The sequence below is a fragment of the Olea europaea genome, chromosome 17 (genome assembly GCF_002742605.1).
Source record: "Olea europaea var. sylvestris chromosome 17, O_europaea_v1, whole genome shotgun sequence".
In the NCBI taxonomy this organism is placed as follows: Eukaryota; Viridiplantae; Streptophyta; class Magnoliopsida; order Lamiales; family Oleaceae; genus Olea; species Olea europaea.
Window position 1 is genome coordinate 9,820,483 of NC_036253.1, and position 18,775 is coordinate 9,839,257.

General features: G+C 34.8%; 2 protein-coding genes and 1 long non-coding RNA gene across 6 annotated transcripts; 2 read left to right on the forward strand and 1 right to left on the reverse strand.

Moving 5' to 3' along the window:
• The first annotated feature begins 150 nt into the window (after window positions 1-150).
• Window positions 151-3,631, forward strand: LOC111366251 (glucosamine 6-phosphate N-acetyltransferase-like). Of its 4 annotated transcripts, none has more exons than XR_002697609.1 (3): window positions 151-234; window positions 588-690; window positions 3,057-3,428. XR_002697609.1 is itself a non-coding variant. In XM_022986974.1 (3 exons), exon 3 carries the CDS (start codon window positions 3,051-3,053, stop codon window positions 3,522-3,524), a length of 474 nt encoding a protein of 157 aa, XP_022842742.1. In that variant the 5' UTR covers window positions 151-234; window positions 588-690; window positions 3,034-3,050; the 3' UTR covers window positions 3,525-3,631. The 4 variants fall into 4 exon arrangements, 3 of the variants coding, with proteins under 3 accessions (XP_022842742.1, XP_022842744.1, XP_022842745.1); XM_022986974.1 differs by having other exon boundaries at window positions 3,034-3,631; XM_022986976.1 differs by having other exon boundaries at window positions 155-234; window positions 398-690; window positions 3,034-3,631.
• A 6,193-nt stretch (window positions 3,632-9,824) lies between these two features.
• On the reverse strand, window positions 9,825-13,683 carry LOC111366252 (myb-related protein 2-like). The gene is made up of 6 exons (XM_022986978.1): window positions 13,275-13,683; window positions 13,108-13,184; window positions 11,486-11,543; window positions 11,322-11,394; window positions 11,147-11,216; window positions 9,825-10,800 (listed from the first exon to the last, which is right to left on the reverse strand). Exons 1-6 carry the CDS (start codon window positions 13,480-13,482, stop codon window positions 10,069-10,071), a joined length of 1,218 nt encoding a protein of 405 aa, XP_022842746.1. The 5' UTR covers window positions 13,483-13,683; the 3' UTR covers window positions 9,825-10,068.
• Window positions 13,684-13,857: 174 nt separating this feature from the next.
• Window positions 13,858-16,733, forward strand: LOC111366253. Its single transcript, XR_002697610.1, has 3 exons — window positions 13,858-14,226; window positions 15,828-16,000; window positions 16,319-16,733. It is a non-coding gene; the product is annotated as an uncharacterized LOC111366253 (long non-coding RNA).
• The last annotated feature ends 2,042 nt before the right edge of the window (window positions 16,734-18,775 follow it).

Sequence of the window (18,775 nt, forward strand, 5' to 3'; positions counted from 1 at the left end):
TTTCCAAATTCCACCAACCCTGAATCCCTGATTGGCTGATTAATCACTACCTCATTTTGATTTTTGAAGCTTTTTATTTTTCGTTTTTTTTTATTTTTTGTTATTCTGATTTATGTGATTTGGTTTTTTTTTTCTTTTTTCTTTTTAACATATGGAATTAGGCAATTAGCAGTTCTTCATTGCTTGATCTGGAAGCGCAGAAGCGGCACTGCCATCTGCCACGGCCTTTACACTGTGAGTTGCTTGCTTACTCTATATGACTGGAGTTTTGAAATAGTATATATTGCCTTGTGAATGAGATTGTGAATCTGTGCATTGATGAATGTGTTGGATTGTTGCCCTGTGAATTGTGAATTGCTTATAGTTTTTTTTTTTCGGCATCGAAAAATTTTGACAGCACTGAATTAAAATCCTGGCTCTGCCCCTGGGTGGTAGCCTTTGCATTGGTATGGTGTAGCTGTGTTGTGGTGGGGCGGCGTAGAGTGGGAAGAAAAAGATGATAAATTTTTTCTATATTTTTGTTTTTCTAAAGTTTGGATAAAAACGTAAGTTGGACTAAGATTTGGTACCTTTTGCTCCAATTCTAGCCTTATTCACGGAGAGGGGGAAAAGCGGCTATGCGTTTTTCATTTTTTGTGCTGCAGTGATTTCGAGAGGATAAGTCATCTCCTTCATCACCAAACTTGGAAGGTAATTTCAGATTTATTTGTGTAAAAATATACATTAAATCTAATGGGTTGAGTTGATTTCGCGCTCGATTTGATTGTTGCGAATGATTTAATTTTAACACAACCTCCATTATTTGTCAATTCTCTTTCTCTAGCTCCTTGGAATTTTTTTCTTTTCCAAATTTTTTGTTTATTGATGGTAGCCTGCCTAGTAGTTGAAACATTGAGGAATCTGTGTATTTTAATGCAATATCTTAGGTTAAACCTTCACATATTTATATTCTATAATTGCAATCTGATCTCCCCTTTTAACACATTGTATTGGATCTGGATACATAAGGAAACCCACATTGAGGAATACATATTGTATATTGTCAAGTTGCCAGTGGATATCCACGAGATTTAATCATATGCATGATCTAAATTCTCAAAATACATATGAAAAAGCAATTCCCTGGAAAATCTCTCTCTTTAATTTTTTGTATAGTTGTCTATGAATTGTCCTTGCCTTTAGAACAAGCTAGCCCTCAAGTGTAAGTGGTGAAATACCCAGGACAAAATTCCAGTGGGACAGGTGATGGTTAGTATCCTTATATTGATTGGTTGTGAAGCCAATCCTTTTGTCAAACGATCTGCTAGGTTATTCTTCGACTCTACATATTCAACGGTGATTACTCCTTGTTTAAGTAATCCTCGAAGAGACTGATGTCTAAAATTGAGATGTCGTTGCTTACCATTGTAAGTCTTGTTTGCTATCGAATACAAAGTATCTTTACTATCACAATAGATCATCACAGCTGGAGATGATTAATATTAGGTTTCCGGTTGAACCATAACTCATATGGAGTTTTGTTAATCTTCTTCATAGGTATCCTATTTAGAGTATAACATGCACTTAAGATTGCTTCACCCCACCATTGATCAGGTAAACCAGAACTAATAAGCATGCAATTCACCATTTCAACTAAAGTCCTATTTTTCCTTTCTGCTACTCCGTTTGATTATGGCGAATATGGTGGAGTAAACTCGTGAACTATACCATTAGTTTCACAGAATTTTGCTAATTCTGCTACTTGGTATTCACCTCCTCTATCAGAACGTAGGACTTTAATTTTTCGGTTTAATTGATTTTCCACTACTGCTTTATAAATAAGAAATTTGCTTAAAACTTCATCTTTACTTTTTAGTAAGTATACATAAGCATATTTTGCTAATTTAAAAATTCAAAATTAATTAATTAATTTATTTATTTATTTATTTTTAAATGTGGATCCTTAATTGGTTCTGAAATTTGGAAATGTAATGTTGGTGTACAATAGAGTAATGAATATATCGTTCTGTTCAATTTTTTCCTTAGCACGGTTGATTGATTGGAGAGCACAATCCCCTCTCTCTTTGTAGCTAGTACAACTCTCTACTCCCAAACCCAACTGTTACGCGAAAAATTAATTAATATCTTACCTTTAGTTTCAGTGGTGAATTTCATAGCATTCACTGTTAGAAAAGTTTCCATTGTGTTTTTGTCATGACTGCCTTCCCTGCTACATGTTTAGTGAAATGCCTCTAAAACTTCACGTTTATGTCTGCATATTTGATCTCGAGTTAAGTTTTGAACATGGATTGTTCAAAACCTCCAAGTCATCAACAACCATCTGAACTAGTTATTTTCTTCGTTCTGATTTCTGACTAATTACTGTGTGGCCACATTCTTTACGTCACCATAGTTTATTATTAATTTTGAACTTACTAACAATGATTGACATTGGGCAACTTCTATGTTAGAAGTGGTGGTTTCGGACAGCAGATGATTTCAGAAAAAACACAATCTGCTTGGTTGGACATGGAGTTGTCTTGTTACAATAGGTTTCATACTATATGTGTGTGTTTTCATAGATAATGCACAATCCATATACATGTCATCATGGTCCAACTGTGATCATCACTCTTAACCTGATTGACTTTCTAATTTCTTAGACGATCTGGGTTCTGATTTTTTTAATAAGTAGTCACGAATGGCCAGCCTCCAGTGGCTTGTCTATAAGTCATAGGGTCCCCTTAGCCCTGCTCCTTCCTCTGGTCATGGAAAGTTGTTAGGCCAGCTCTCTCATCCCCTGCTATTTTAACTATAAAACAGCTCGAGCAGAAGTATATAATGTTTAGATGAATCTTCTGATGCCATCTTCTTAAATAACATCCATTAATTGCCAAATTAATTATTTTACAAGTGTGATTACTTATGATTAAGGTCGTAAAGAAACCATCATTTTGTTTTGTGGCTTGCCATGTACGTTCCTTTCATTGGTCGTCATAGCAATTTCATCCTCTTTTCTCTTTGTTAAGTAATTTGTTTTTCATAAACTTCCAGGATCTGAAGTCTATTAGATGCAGACCGCTAACTCCTCTGCAGAAGAAGAGATATTTCGAGTTAGGAAATTGGAGATCGCTGACAAAAACAAGGGTTTCATTGAACTACTTCAACAGCTGACTGTTTGTGATTCTGTCTCTGATGAGAGATTTCAAGAACGATTTCAGGAGCTCGCTATATATGGGGACGACCATCTTGTATGTGTAATAGAAGATGACAAATCAGGGAAGATTGTTGCCACTGGGAGTGTGTTCATCGAAAAGAAATTTATAAGGAATTGTGGCAAAGTTGGTCATATTGAAGATGTGGTGGTAGATTCCAGTGTTCGAGGCAAACAATTAGGGAAGAAGATAGTCGAGTTCCTCTCAGATCATGCTCGATTAACAGGGTGTTACAAGGTGATTCTTGATTGCAGTACCAATAACATACCATTTTATGAGAGATGTGGTTTCAAGCAAAAGGAAGTTCAGATGGTGAAGTACTTCATTTGATGAATGTTCCAACTGTTCTCATGTTTTAAAACCTCTTTAAATATGCGATTGCAATACGGATTGGTTTATACTTCCTCTCTCCATCTGATATGTTTGCTTTATTGTCATTTTTGTTTTTGATGATGTCTGTGACATTGAGTTTCACAAAGACATTCTATCCAATGAATAAAAAATGTCTCAAAATCATCGATAAGTACAAAAAATCAGTAGGACCAATGCATATAGTTTCATTTTGGGCTAATAGTATTCACTTGTCGATAACTTTGTTACAAACAATGTACGCTTAAACAAGTCGTCTGTCATTTCTCTTAAGTAAAGCATGTGAACCAGCCAATGAACTGACCAACTTAGTGATAAACAGATTGCAATACAACTTAAAATCTCCAGTGCATCACAATGTTCAAAATTTCAACTTTGAATCCATCAAGAATGGGGACTGGAATCAAGTTAGAGGTTTGAAACAAATGTTATGTCAATGAATAATGTCCAACGTTTGGATAAATTTAATGGCGAAAACTCAACATTTTAAGGTAATTCAAGACATAAATATAAATTCAGTGATTATTGGAACAATTAACTCAATTTTGCTACTGCTTTGTAGGTTGTGTCTCTTCCTTCATTTCTCCTTACATAAGCGATTATTATTGGGGCTCTATCAAATTACTGCTATTAGATTCACCATTTCCCACTTCAATTTCAATTTTTATTCATGCAATACGACTTGGCCAACTTTAAATTAGAGTAGATGCTATTCATGAGCTTGTTTGCTTATAGGCGTGTCTTGGGCTCACATCGTGTAATATACTCTTATCAGTCATGGAATTCATTTACCAATCCAAAAAGCTTCAAATCATCTTAAATAAATGGTGATAGAAAAGTAGTTGGTACTTTTCACACACATGTTGGCAATTTTGACATCTTTAACAACCTTGAGTATAGTTCAATGTGCTTAAAAGACCCTTCTTGTGCATGGGTTTCTAAGCATTATAAGTTAATCATTCAAGTGCTTATAATCAATTTCAAGTGTTCTGCATGGCTTATAAGCACTTATAGGTTCCTTCAGTGCATAGCTTATAAGCATCTAGTGCTTATAACAATTTTCAAGTGTTCTGCATTTCTTATAAGCACTTCAATTGTTTCTGTTCTGGTGCCTTAAATTATTTCTGTAACATGATCATGATGAACAATCTCTAAGATCTCATAGAAGCTATCCTAAACAAAAGTCAATTGGTCAAGGGCAAAATATCGATTTTGAAGTTTGAACCCAACAGAAGTAATGTCTACGAGTGTGCAACTTCACAATTTTTTTTCTTTCAAATAATTTCAGCTTTACGAATAAACACAATACCTAAACAAATTACATGACAAAGAGGACGCAATTTCATACTGCAAGTCATCGTTGTGAAAATCTAATATTTGTCGAACAAATTTTCTACTCCACATGTGCCAAGAACTGCAAATCTGTTGCCTCCTGCTAAGATGCAGAAGAGCAAAAAGCTCTATGAATCTTTTAAGTTTTAGACAGTTAAATAAGAAATATGAAATAAAATATCAAACATACAAATTACATTACCATCTAGCAACTATTCAAGGTAAACTTCTTCCAAGACAATTGCCTTCATTTCCATCAAGTTGAACTCCTAGATCTCATTGTACATCATCTTTTGTAATCAACACCCATTTTTTTGCTTTACCCAGTCTATTAAGCAATCTATTGTAGGTAGTAATATCCAGAAAAAACTCTCTATCCAACATCTTGTCCAACAGAACTTCCCCCTCCTTCCTTCTGCCTTCATATAACCTGAAATCAGAATCCTCTATGTCATACCATCAGGATTCAAACTTTCATTTGGAAAGAGGTTAAACTAGGCGATTCCTTATATACAATAGCATCACACCTTTCATCAAGCCGATCCTCAATCAATGTGGATGAAGCCGCTTCTAGAAGCCAAATCTCAACTTATTTGTTTCCACGACTATTCTAGAATCACACATATTATGTGGCAGACAATTAAAAGTCACACTATCTAGAACTATCTGATCTTTAAGCATCTTTTCATTAGTTTAAATATCATATTAATACTTCCTACTCAGTGGCGGACGTGGATATTTTGAATTGAGAGCACACTCAAACTTACAAAAAAGTTGTGAAAAAGCATAAAAACATTCGATATCTTTTTGTGTTGATTACAAAATGTTAATGTGAATTGGCCATATTATCGAAAAAAAATTACAGACATGTTAATGTGAATTGACCGTATTATCAAAAACATGTAAGAATAATTACAGACATGAATTGGTCATATTATCAAAAAAAATTTCAATGCAAACAGATTCCCAAAAAAAAAAAAGAAAGAAAGAAAGAAAAGACATACAGAATGAAAAATAGATTACAAACAAATTTCGATGCAAACAAGTTTTGATAGTAATAGGTAATTAAAAAATTAATTCACGCATGTGTATAATATAGAGGAAAATTTACATGTAATCAAATTAATTATGGTACACGTAACACATTATTTTAAGAGAATCGAGTTGATAACGTGTTATCAAAAGAGAAAAAACGAGAAGATAATGGAAGTCAATAAATTTTTGTGTGTTTTATTAAAAACTAAAGCCCTAAGAATAAGGAAACAACGATAATAATTTTTAAGGGTGACAATTATTATTCACTAATAAAGTAATCATTTACAACGAAAAATTAATTTTTATATATCTATTAGAAAATAGGTCTGTGGTATAATTTCCGAATTATTCCATAAGTACATAACAAAGTTTCACTGAATATTGTCAAAATCCTCTTACGAAAAGAAAAAAAAAAAAGCCAAAAAATGCCCCCACCAATCACCGGGTGTGTTCTGGCTTCTGTACATCAGGCATCTTCCATAATTTCCACCGCAGCACTTGCACAAATTTATTAAAATATAGGTACGGGCACAAATATCAAAATATGGGGAGTTTCTGAATATCACATGTAAATGTAAACCCATAGAACTCCAGGGAATTATTTGTACAAAATGCTGCGTTTATTTAGTAATGGCGAAATCGGCCACTGCATCACATGGGTGAAGGTGGCGTTGTATTGCATCAGTGTCACCCCTCAAGAGTTCGACTGCAGCGCTGCTTGTACGGATGAATTATATCATTTCTAGCCCGAGTTTTGTAAGATTGCGTCTGATGGATTACTAGAACTCGTCCAATTGCAGAAAGGGAGGGTACATCAGATTTCAGAATGTTGGAAGGTGTTTTGCACTTGTTTGCTTTTCTTTTTTAGTTTAAAATTCTATGACTCATTGGTCAAAAGCGTTTAATTGTATTTGTATGCCTGTGACATAACTCTCAATATAGAGCTTCAGTCCAGTCAATGTTTAAGCATTAAAACACAGTTCACTAATCAATCTAGACTCATTGGTCAAAATGTCATGATTTCAAGTGCTTAATTGGATGCCTATGACATACCTCTTGATATAGAACTTATGTAGAGCCTCAAATCAAGTCAAAGTTTAAGCATTAAACAACACACAGATTGTTTTCATTTTCGGGCTGCAGCCACAGCTAAACAACTTCGATCTAAGATGATGCGAACCAGGGAGCAAAGGTCTCCTAATAATCAATCCCTGTACTCTTGAGTGAAGTCTTGGAGCTTTATATCATTCTACAAGGCCATCTGATCTTGTTTTAATTTTGTAGACCCATTTACAACAAACAATAGATTTCCCATGTGGGAGTCAACCAAATCCAAGTGTGAGTCTTACTTAAGTCTTGCAATTCTTCTGTCATTGCTTGCTGCCAAATAGGATTAGTACTGACTTCACGATATGTTTTGAGATTCATGAAAGGATACTGTAGCAGAAAAACAGTGATAATCACAAACATGAGAAGACAGTTGACTTGCTCGAGTAGATTGACATGGAAGTTGAAACTCAATAGAGGAGTTAGAATCTGCATCCGAATGAGATACTTCTTGGGCAGTCACGGTATGATCTTCGGTAGAACATGTATCACAGCCGGAGAGAAAGGGGTCTATAGGAGTAGGATTTGGCAATTCTTCACTACATGATGGTGGGAGTAAGTCTGTAAATGGATCAAGAAAGAAAGTTACAATTGACAAGACACACAATCAACTTTAATGTCTGGGATGGATCTTAACATACCTCTAGAAATTAATGGACAAAATTTAGATAACGGCACATGTCCAAAACGAGAATGTTAAGTTTCAGATGACACTGAAATAGCAAAATGACTCAATATCGATAAGAAAGACGTAAAGAAGCAAGTTTGAACAGATGACCAACTTTATAGTCGGTCCCATGTATCTGCCCTGTCTGCGATTCCTGCACATGACGAGAAAAGTGTAAGCTTGGGATCCAGAAATGTCTGAGGTAGAGATAGGTTAGCGGTCGAGATCTCTCTTATATGACTAACATGAATTTTAGAGTTATTCGTAGTATGAATAGTAGGTGTGTGAGAGATAAGTGTGTGCGGTTGGAACTTAGAAGAATCAAATGTGGTTACAACAAGTCAACAACCATAATCAAAGAACCAAGATTTAGATTTACCTGGAATGACAGAGAGGGTAGGATAGGAAGTACCGGACTTATCTAGGGTTTTCTTGATAGTGTTAAGGTAAACTTTGTTGAAAAGAGCTTTAAGCATACGGAGCTCAGTACTAGTTTATGATGAATCCTACTGACATCAGTAATGACAACTGCAGTCCTTAAACGATTGGTTCTTAGGATTTGAAATTCTAACTAGCCATGTGCCTTAACCTCTTTCGACATTCATCAATATGGTTACGTGGTATATAATAGTGACAAGTGCCCTTGTGCTTTGTAGATGTAGTAGCATAACAGTGTTAGTAGAATCTGAATTCTGAATTTCTGATGAGATCTCATTGTGCTAAGGTAAGAGTTTTAATTCAGCAACCATGCGTCTCAAGTTTAGGAAATGGATCTCAATGAGCAAAGAGGCTCGAACAGAGCTAGGGTCATGAGAAAGTGAATAACTCTCAACTTATCTTTGTCGGTGGTAAATTTAGTCGTGTCAGATGTTTGATCCCACATTGGTTCAGAGTATGCTAGCTGGTTCCAAATAACATGCATCCGAGAGAGGAAATCATTTATAGGTGTCCTGGTTCTTGCTTCAAGCTATGTAGATAGCCATAGAGTTAATACTGATGTGAAATAGAGTATTGTTGAGCTTGTAAATCCACACTTCTTTAGCAGTATCAAATCGTCCAACTGAAGTTTGATAAAAGAAATATTAGTATTTCAGAACCAAGTGAGAATTTGATGGTTCTTGATATCCCATTCATCCGGTCGATCATAAAACTGGTCCTCCATTTCATTCTTACACTTAAGCGGTGAAGTAATTGTTTCAGTAATATATCACCTTAATTTGCGCCCTTTAAGAAAGCTAAACATCTCTTGAGACCATATAATGTAGTTGGTCCCATCCAAAAAGTGTCAATGGAGAGAGAGAGAGAGATCTTATTTATCCATGCAGGTGAAGAAAATAGACGATGAAATGCAAAAACATGTAAGATCAGGTGCTACACGTTACAAAACTGTACTATGCAATCAGAACTAGGGAAATCAAGGTTGGAAACAGATTCAGAACCTTTGAATACCTTAGGAACCGCTATGAACTGTCAAAGAATTGGATTGTACGAAGTCAAACAGGTCGGTTAGAGTTTGCACACGTGGTGCTAACATGGCAGACAGAATATAAACAGGTGCGTGAGGCAGTGATATTAGGTGCAGTTCAGACGAGAGGCGCATGAGGGCACTTTAAGCTTCGTGTCGGAGGATTTTGGTGGCATTAGACTCGTGCTTTGACGTAGAGTTGATATATGGCAGGAACTCAAAAAATAGACAACAAAAGTATAGTGGGGGATTTATGGTTCAGACAAGTATTGGTGATGTAACTAGGAGCCAATAGTAACCATAAAATTTTTCCCTGCAACAACTGTGGCTCTTTTACCATGTTTTAGGACAAAGAAAAAGAGATAAAACTATACCAGTGTTGAGTATTCACTACAATGAAAAGTGTCCTATATATAGGAGAATTACAACTATGTATGTGTAAAGTTACAGCTGAGGAACGATGCTACCATATTTACATAATTCTTAACAGTTTTAACAATGGAAGAGTGTATTTGATTTATTTTAACATGTATGTGTGAACGCTTACGGTGTTAATTGTGTGTTTTGAGTTTATGGTTGTTTTAGGTGGGAGGGGGGTGGGGTGGTTCCTGGGAAGAAGTTTACGTTGTTAATCACACTCTGAGAAATGCAGCAATAAATTTAAAGTCAAATATTATTTAACTGTGAAGAAATCTTGTGCTAGAGCCCTTCAACCTCAACTAATATTAGATTCAAAAAGTTATGCACGCACGCACAACTCATTAGGTTACAATGCTCTAAATGTGGCAGACCCTTCATTCATTATCTCAGTGATTTTTTCTTCCCTAACCAAATGAGAGAATTCAGCTTCTGAAGTTGAATATAAACTTTCTTCCTTGATGTAAAATAATAATTTCCTCTCAGCTCCAGCTGAAGCCATTTAAATCGAATTGCTTGCAACTTGAAGCAGGATCATTTTTGTCATCCATGTTTAGATCCAGTTCTGTTGTAAAGTAAGGTAGTTTTGTCTTCTGCTTCTCTGGTCTATGAGCATCTCGGCCTAAATATTTAGCATCTGCATCAGCTTCTCTATGTCTTTCCCCTGAACAGCTACTACTGCCATTCCATAGTCCTCTCTGAGGTCCAATGGCCATCGACAAATTTCTGGAGTTCTCTTCTGTAGCAAATGCTTTTTCTACATTGTCATTTGTTGCACAAAGAAATCTGCTGCTCACTTTCAGGTCTTCGCACAGTTTGAGTTCAGTCTTCTGCACCCTGAGTTCATTGTCAATAATCCTCGACTCTATAGGTTCTCGAAAATTCAAAGTTTTCAATCCTATTTGGTTATTGTACAATTCTTGGTCCCTGAGAGAACCTTCACAGGAGGTTAAGCAGCTGTCTGTTGAACAATCCGTTGGCTGAGTTGTTTTTATTTGCTGTAGGGACAAATCCGACACTTCTTTCATCCCTGAAAATTCAGAATTCAGGCATTGGGTAGATACTTTAGACACCAAATCTGATATCTGAACCTTGGCTGCCTCCAAATCAATTGTCCCCAAGTTCTGTGTTCCTAGGGTTTCCTCTGCTTTCTCCAATACGGACTGTAGATATTTACCTTGGGCCTCAATCCGTAGCTGTAAATGGCGCTGTACCTACACATACAGAGTAAACTCTGTTTTCAGTGCAACATAAAATTCAACATTTAATTGTTTGAAATATGAATTTTGGACTACTATTGTTTATTAGGAAAGTTTCACTTCAATAAGAGATTAAAATTGTCATCGCGATCCTACATGTGTGAAATATTTGCCTAGAATTTGGTTAAATGCATGTTTTCATGGTATATCTTCCAAAGATCTGATGACAACTTTTCTGGTTTCAGATTTCAGAGGGTTTTGAAGAGGCCACACTTTATTTTGATTCATTAGTAAAAATATGTATTCTCTTATGTTGGAATCAAAGAAATTGCAATTGCTTTACGAATGGAACTTTTTTTACCTCAAGCTGCTCATGTAGCCTTCTTTGCACTTCAATTTGCATTTGTAATGCTTCGCTCAAGGGTAAATTTCTGAATTTAAAATATTACAGTATAGCAGTGTTAATTGATTATATTATCAAATCAATAGCGTGAATCGACATAGTAAGAACATGTAACATATTTTTGCATTCTTACTTATTTGTCTGGGCTACCATGCTTGGATTACTCATGTGGGTTCTATATGTCCCGGACATTCTTTCTCCCGTGACTGTAACCATTATCAAACTTAACATACTTATTTACTGAAGAACAGGTGTAGTCTGCAAAACTATTTTCCTGGAAATTATTGGATTTCTTACCTGCTTTATTGCTCCCACTGTTAGCTTGTCCATGGAGGTTCTTGCTGAGCCTGTATTTCTGCCATGCAAATAAAAAGGTTTAGACTACTCTCTGTATTTTTACCCATGACGCACATATACATATGCAACCCACATATGCACAATGCAACACTCTTGGTTTCCTAAAATGAAATGACAATAAATTAAGGCTTATTCCAATAAATTTGAGGTGGCCACATAAATCCTTTATCTGAAGTTCATTTGATTCATTGCTATACTCTAATGCTCGGACTCTTCGAAATAGTCAGAGTATCCGTGTCAAACACGGGTATGGGTATAAAATATGTGTCAGATACTTCAAATTTCACACTTTGCCGTTTTTGCTTCTTCTCTCTTCTTTTTTTTCATTTTCCTTTTCTTTCCCCTTTTTGCTCTCTATAAACCTAATGCTACCTCCGAGAGGATGGAGAAAGCGACGGCACTAGGTTTTCTCTCCTTCTTCTTTCTTTTCTCTTTCCTTTTTCTTATTTTTTCCCCTTCCTCCCCTTTCTATATTGGTGGATTAGTGTTTTGTTTGTATAAAATGAAAATGGATTCCATATAATGCTACTTATTGTTTCATTAAGTCTAAATTGCAATTAAGTCTCTCATTTTTCTATTTTATATAACATTTAGTAATTAACTTCTCATAATTGAAAACTAAATCCAAAATTCTATTTTATTCATCTTGACCCCTTTTGAGTACTCATTTCCTTCTTTGTGAATAATTATTTTTGATCTATTCAAAATAACATCTTAAGTTAGTAAAAAAATTAAAAATTGAAAGATGTACGCACGTACTCGTGTCCGAAATTTGGACACTTTTTAGCCATGTCCCCGCATCCTACATTTTAAAAAATAAAAGATCCAACACTTAGATACGTACTCGTACCCGATACCCATACCCGAGTCCGAGCATCATAGTTGCTATGTGTGGAGCAACTAGATTTGGAGCAACTCCAACATGTAATGTTAGTTTTGGTCCACTCCTAACTTTTTTCAACGGAGATCAAGTCACTCTTATTAACGAAGTCAATATATGTCCTAATCATCTAATCGTCCTTCCCTTGTTTTATCCTAAACGGATGCTACCTTTACTTATAGGCGCATATTTTCATTTTTTAATCTTATCCAGTCTAGTATTGCCTCACATTATCTTAGCATTTTCATTTCTGCTGCACTCATCTCATGGACATCTTGTTTGTTAGCACTCGATACGTAGTACTAAACCAGATGTGATAGTTTCACATGGGTTGTTAATCTACAACCACCTTTTTCCTTTATGTAGGCTTGGGACCTTCATGAAAACACTTGAAAATGCTAATATAATATGATCTAGAAAATTCTATGTAAGCTATGAATAAAAGTTTTCCATAGTTTATTACTGCATTTTTTAGATGATATTGTTTCAGCATTATTAATGGTTTTCCTGAGTCAAAAGTAGGGATAATGATGTTTTCAAAGAACTTGACTGCTTCTTTGAAATGGTTATATAAAAACCTTAAGTTGCCCTAGAGTTGCTTAAGCTTAAATATGGTCAAACTGAAAGGCCTATTTTCTCTTGTGCAGAACTCTAGTATAGCTTTTTGGCAATAATAATTTACCTGAAGGTGACTCTTTAAGTGGTACAAGGTTAAACCTTGAATGCCCATAAGTTTCAGAACTGATTTTGGAGTAGCTTCTGCAACAAAGGAATTGTATGAATTAGCTACATACAGTAGCAGATTACTTTATTGGTGCTTCATGAACTTGATATGAGGCATGCACTTACTGTCTGCTCCACCTAGTTGATTAACTGCTTCTATGAAGCGCCGATGGAGGTCAGGAGTCCATTTTAGTCTTGGCTTTGCATCAGTCGAAAGTACGAGTCCTGAATCTCCAGTTCCATTTGCACCTTGCAGGAATAAGTGCCTTTCAGAAGGCATGGACATTCTTGACGTAGGATGCATGCTCTTTCCTTGATGGTAATAATGATACATCTCGATGTCTTCAATAAGATGATTTAGATATAAGTGAGATTCGTGCTATGCTGAAAAGATCTAATGTGCCTGTTCCAATCTGCTATCACCCTTGAATGTGAAATACAATTTTGCTATATTCTGTGTAGTGCAATCTTGCATTCCTCGTTGAAAGAAAACTATCTACAACTGCTTTTATCTATTTTTTGTTTCCTGACGAATTTTCATGTACTAAAGCTGTGCTCAGGGATGTCTTATAAGCAAATAAGGAGTGAGAGGTGGGTTGGGAAGCATAGAATCTTGAACAGGGCCAGCAGAACATCAGATCCAATTCAATCTTCACGCGACACAAAAAGAGAACTTGTCCTTCCAGTTTCACACATATGTGGGGTCCTCATGTTCAACTTCCTTTTCCATTCTCACACAACAGCAGTAGCCATTTAAATTTTCCTCTGGCCTTTGACTTATTAAAAAAACTCGACGCTTTAGATTTGATATAAGCATAGATTCACTTTAGACTTTATTTCCTCTGTATTCATATCCATCACCATGAACAGTTTAGGAACCTTATTCTCCGAATTAATGGTGAAATTTTATTCTGATGTGGATTGGAGGAATCCACTATCTATAATGTGCTGAAACCTTGAAAGCCATTTGTTCCAAGGAAGATCCTGTTGACTGGAGCATCATTACACCACACATACATGGAAAAAATGTGGGAAATTAGTGAAAATATACTTCTTCTTGGGAGAGTTTGATGGCCAGGTTTAGTTAATAAGTGCATTTCGTTTTTCATTTTCCAAATTTTTATTTGGTTTATTTACCGCTTTGGTGTGTAATGATTAAGTGATGTGCAACGCTTTGATTGTCCTCTGCATTTGATCTATTGGTTGGCTTGTAACAAGAACATATGTTAGCCATTTGAAGTGCACAAACTTGCCTCCAATTTTTCCGCGCTTATCTCTTTTCTTTTCTTTTTCCCCTTCACATACACAAACAAAAGTGGGACCACTCCTTTTCAATACAGGGTGGAGATTCTTTCTGGTAGTGATAGAATTTAAGAGGACACCTGTTGTGTGCTTCAGTTCTTTCTGCTGTTTCTCAACTTCACACTCAGTGCATGGCCACACACACCTATTTATCTTAAGAGGCATGATATGTACACTTGTGCATATTTTTGGACAAAATCTTAGCATTTATATTTTATTATTGCTTTTTAGAAAATATTTTGAGCAATGTTAAATATCTAACATGTCAAATGACCCATAAAAAGGGGAAGAATTGTTACTCCTTAGCTTTGTTTGAAGTCCTGGAATGGCATAATGAATATATTCCTTTTGTTTTCCTTCAAAAAGTATAGCACTTATTCCACGAAGTATTAAAGAGAGGGGAGATGTCCCAATCAGATTTTTAAATTCTTTAAATGGCATAAAGAAGTTGGTTCCCAATTTTTTGGGACCCTTGGAAAGGAAAATAAATAATTGTACTTGCTTCTGTGCTTTCATATGATAAAACACATGTCAAGTCAGAACCAGAAGATGAACACTTGTTTTCCCCTTGACTTGAGCTTAATTGGCCTCGAAGATACTTGGACATGAATCTACTAATTTTCCTCACTCTGCATTTTCTGATCTTTGGGGTTAATGGATTTTATTAATATGGATATACATATAACCTACATTGAGTTGCTTCTTAAATTATTGTCTTTATGAATAGAGGTCATGGATTTTATTAGCATGGATGTTTTTAGTTGCTTCTTAAATTATTGTCGTTATGGATAGGATGTCACTAGCATTTACATTACGTTGCTTAAAATCAATTTCTGAATACTAAATTAACCTATTGGTCCTACTCTTCCACGTGCATGCTTATTTTTGCCTATTGCTAGAAACTTATGAAATATGTTTATCATCCGCACATTAACTATGTTGAATTCTTCATGTCATCTTTCGTTGCACAGCCATGATAAATAAACCAAATCTATAACTATGTTGCACTATGTATCTTAATTTCGAGGCTTAAATTAAGAATTATGCTTCAATGCATGTATATACTAAAACTCAACATGATCAACCACTAAAGGGGAATAAATTCACCTCAACCAATATTCATGTTTTCAAACTCATTACTAATCCTCAACAGAGAATGACTTAACCTGGTTAATGAAAGAGACAACTATTGACTTGTAACGTATAATGATTTTATGTAAGATGACTAAGAATATATAAGACTTATCATTTCTAAATTATTTTGTGATCTGATGAAGGAAAATTCTTCTTCTCCCTTGAAAAATGTATGGGCATTAGTTCCATCTAGGTTTTGAGGAAAGATTATTTGATTCTGATACGTTTGGATATTTTATGCAGTTTGGAGGAATCTCTGGAAACCTTTATGTAAAGTGATAAAAAGCAGAATTCCTCAATAGTTTCGCTAGCGAATGAACAGGATTGATTGCAGATGGGAAATGTTATGATGCTTCTCAAGCTGAATCATCAAATGGGCAGTGATGAGACTAGCTAGTACATACATCATATTATCTGTAAGTATATTAAGGATCCAGTATTGACTTTTTAAGTTTCTCTCTCTGTTTATGTATGAACTGTGTAACAGGAGCAACGATAAATATAGAAAAACTTGCACGTATATTGCTAAAAAACTCTCTTTTTGTTTTCTTTGTTGAAACTTCTTCAAAATAAATTAGTTTTAGTTCAAGTTAAACGGTAAATATTAGTTTTACCCTAAAATGGGGAACTAAGAGATCAATAAGATGAGTATAATATTTAATTATCCACAATGGAAAACCAATTATTTAACTTTCTAAGCATTTGTCTTACTAAGGTATGAAAATCATTTGCAGCTTGAGTGTGTATGTAAGGATAATGGAAAGCACTGTCCGAGCCCATACATCCATGTGTATGCGCCTGGTCGATCCGGTGCCAGTGAGGCATTGATGCTTTACGAGCACTCAGCTCACTTGTATCCTATAAAAATCTGGACCACAACCAATCTTATTTACATTATGTTAAAGATTCGTTGATCCAACTATAATCTGATTAATAACGTGATATTTTGAGATCAGATAGCTGAAAGTGAGTGTTCCTTCAATCAAAACTTATTACAATTAAAAGGCCAAATTTGAGTTGTTGGATTGTCTAGTCAAATCATTAAATGATTAAGATTAAAATTTCAGAAAGTTACGAATGAAGTCTATATATTTCTAGAAGTTTTCCATGTTTTGACGCACCATTATGATTCTTTCATACCCCCTTTTCACTCTTTTGACATACACAAACAAAAGTGGGACCACTCCTTTTCAATACAGGGTGGAGATTCTTTCTGGTAGTGATAGAATTTAAGAGGACACCTGTTGTGTGCTTCAGTTCTTTCTGCTGTTTCTCAACTTCACACTCAGTGCATGGCCACACACACCTATTTATCTTAAGAGGCATGATATGTACACTTGTGCATATTTTTGGACAAAATCTTAGCATTTATATTTTATTATTGCTTTTTAGAAAATATTTTGAGCAGTGTTAAATATCTAACATGTCAAATGACCCATAAAAAGGGGAAGAATTGTTACTCCTTAGCTTTGTTTGAAGTCCTGGAATGGCATAATGAATATATTCCTTTTGTTTTCCTTCAAAAAGTATAGCACTTATTCCACGAAGTATTAAAGAGAGGGGAGATGTCCCAATCAGATTTTTAAATTCTTTAAATGGCATAAAGAAGTTGGTTCCCAATTTTTTGGGACCCTTGGAAAGGAAAATAAATAATTGTACTTGCTTCTGTGCTTTCATATGATAAAACACATGTCAAGTCAGAACCAGAAGATGAACACTTGTTTTCCCCTTGACTTGAGCTTAATTGGCCTCGAAGATACTTGGACATGAATCTACTAATTTTCCTCACTCTGCATTTTCTGATCTTTGGGGTTAATGGATTTTATTAATATGGATATACATATAACCTACATTGAGTTGCTTCTTAAATTATTGTCTTTATGAATAGAGGTCATGGATTTTATTAGCATGGATGTTTTTAGTTGCTTCTTAAATTATTGTCGTTATGGATAGGATGTCACTAGCATTTACATTACGTTGCTTAAAATCAATTTCTGAATACTAAATTAACCTATTGGTCCTACTCTTCCACGTGCATGCTTATTTTTGCCTATTGCTAGAAACTTATGAAATATGTTTATCATCCGCACATTAACTATGTTGAATTCTTCATGTCATCTTTCGTTGCACAGCCATGATAAATAAACCAAATCTATAACTATGTTGCACTATGTATCTTAATTTCGAGGCTTAAATTAAGAATTATGCTTCAATGCATGTATATACTAAAACTCAACATGATCAACCACTAAAGGGGAATAAATTCACCTCAACCAATATTCATGTTTTCAAACTCATTACTAATCCTCAACAGAGAATGACTTAACCCGGTTAATGAAAGAGACAACTATTGACTTGTAACGTATAATGATTTTATGTAAGATGACTAAGAATATATAAGACTTATCATTTCTAAATTATTTTGTGATCTGATGAAGGAAAATTCTTCTTCTCCCTTGAAAAATGTATGGGCATTAGTTCCATCTAGGTTTTGAGGAAAGATTATTTGATTCTGATACGTTTGGATATTTTATGCAGTTTGGAGGAATCTCTGGAAACCTTTATGTAAAGTGATAAAAAGCAGAATTCCTCAATAGTTTCGCTAGCGAATGAACAGGATTGATTGCAGATGGGAAATGTTATGATGCTTCTCAAGCTGAATCATCAAATGGGCAGTGATGAGACTAGCTAGTACATACATCATATTATCTGTAAGTATATTAAGGATCCAGTATTGACTTTTTAAGTTTCTCTCTCTGTTTATATATGAACTGTGTAACAGGAGCAACGATAAATATAGAAAAACTTGCACGTATATTGCTAAAAAACTCTCTTTTTGTTTTCTTTGTTGAAACTTCTTCAAAATAAATTAGTTTTAGTTCAAGTTAAACGGTAAATATTAGTTTTACCCTAAAATGGGGAACTAAGAGATCAATAAGATGAGTATAATATTTAATTATCCACAATGGAAAACCAATTATTTAACTTTCTAAGCATTTGTCTTACTAAGGTATTGTTTTTGTGTATCAATCTAGTATATTATTATTATTATTTTATTTTATTTTTTCTCCCCAGGCTTCACCCCTGATTCCAACTTCACACAGGAAAGCAGTTGCTTGATATATTGTTTTTCTATACATTTGCCATTAAGAAGCTCCTATATATATATATATATATATATTTTTTTTTTT

Bases quoted from the DNA above. Each gene is read 5' to 3' on its own strand.
- LOC111366251 (XM_022986974.1), top strand. From the start codon at position 3,051: ATGCAGACCGCTAACTCCTCTGCAGAAGAAGAGATATTTCGAGTTAGG.
- LOC111366252 (XM_022986978.1), bottom strand. From the start codon at position 13,482: ATGTATCATTATTACCATCAAGGAAAGAGCATGCATCCTACGTCAAGA. The intron at 11,395-11,485 runs GTAAGAAATCCA...TAATGGTTACAG, and splicing joins CAGTGGGAGCAATAAAGCAG to TCACGGGAGAAAGAATGTCC. The intron at 11,217-11,321 runs GTAAGAATGCAA...TTTTAAATTCAG, and splicing joins ATGGTAGCCCAGACAAATAA to AAATTTACCCTTGAGCGAAG.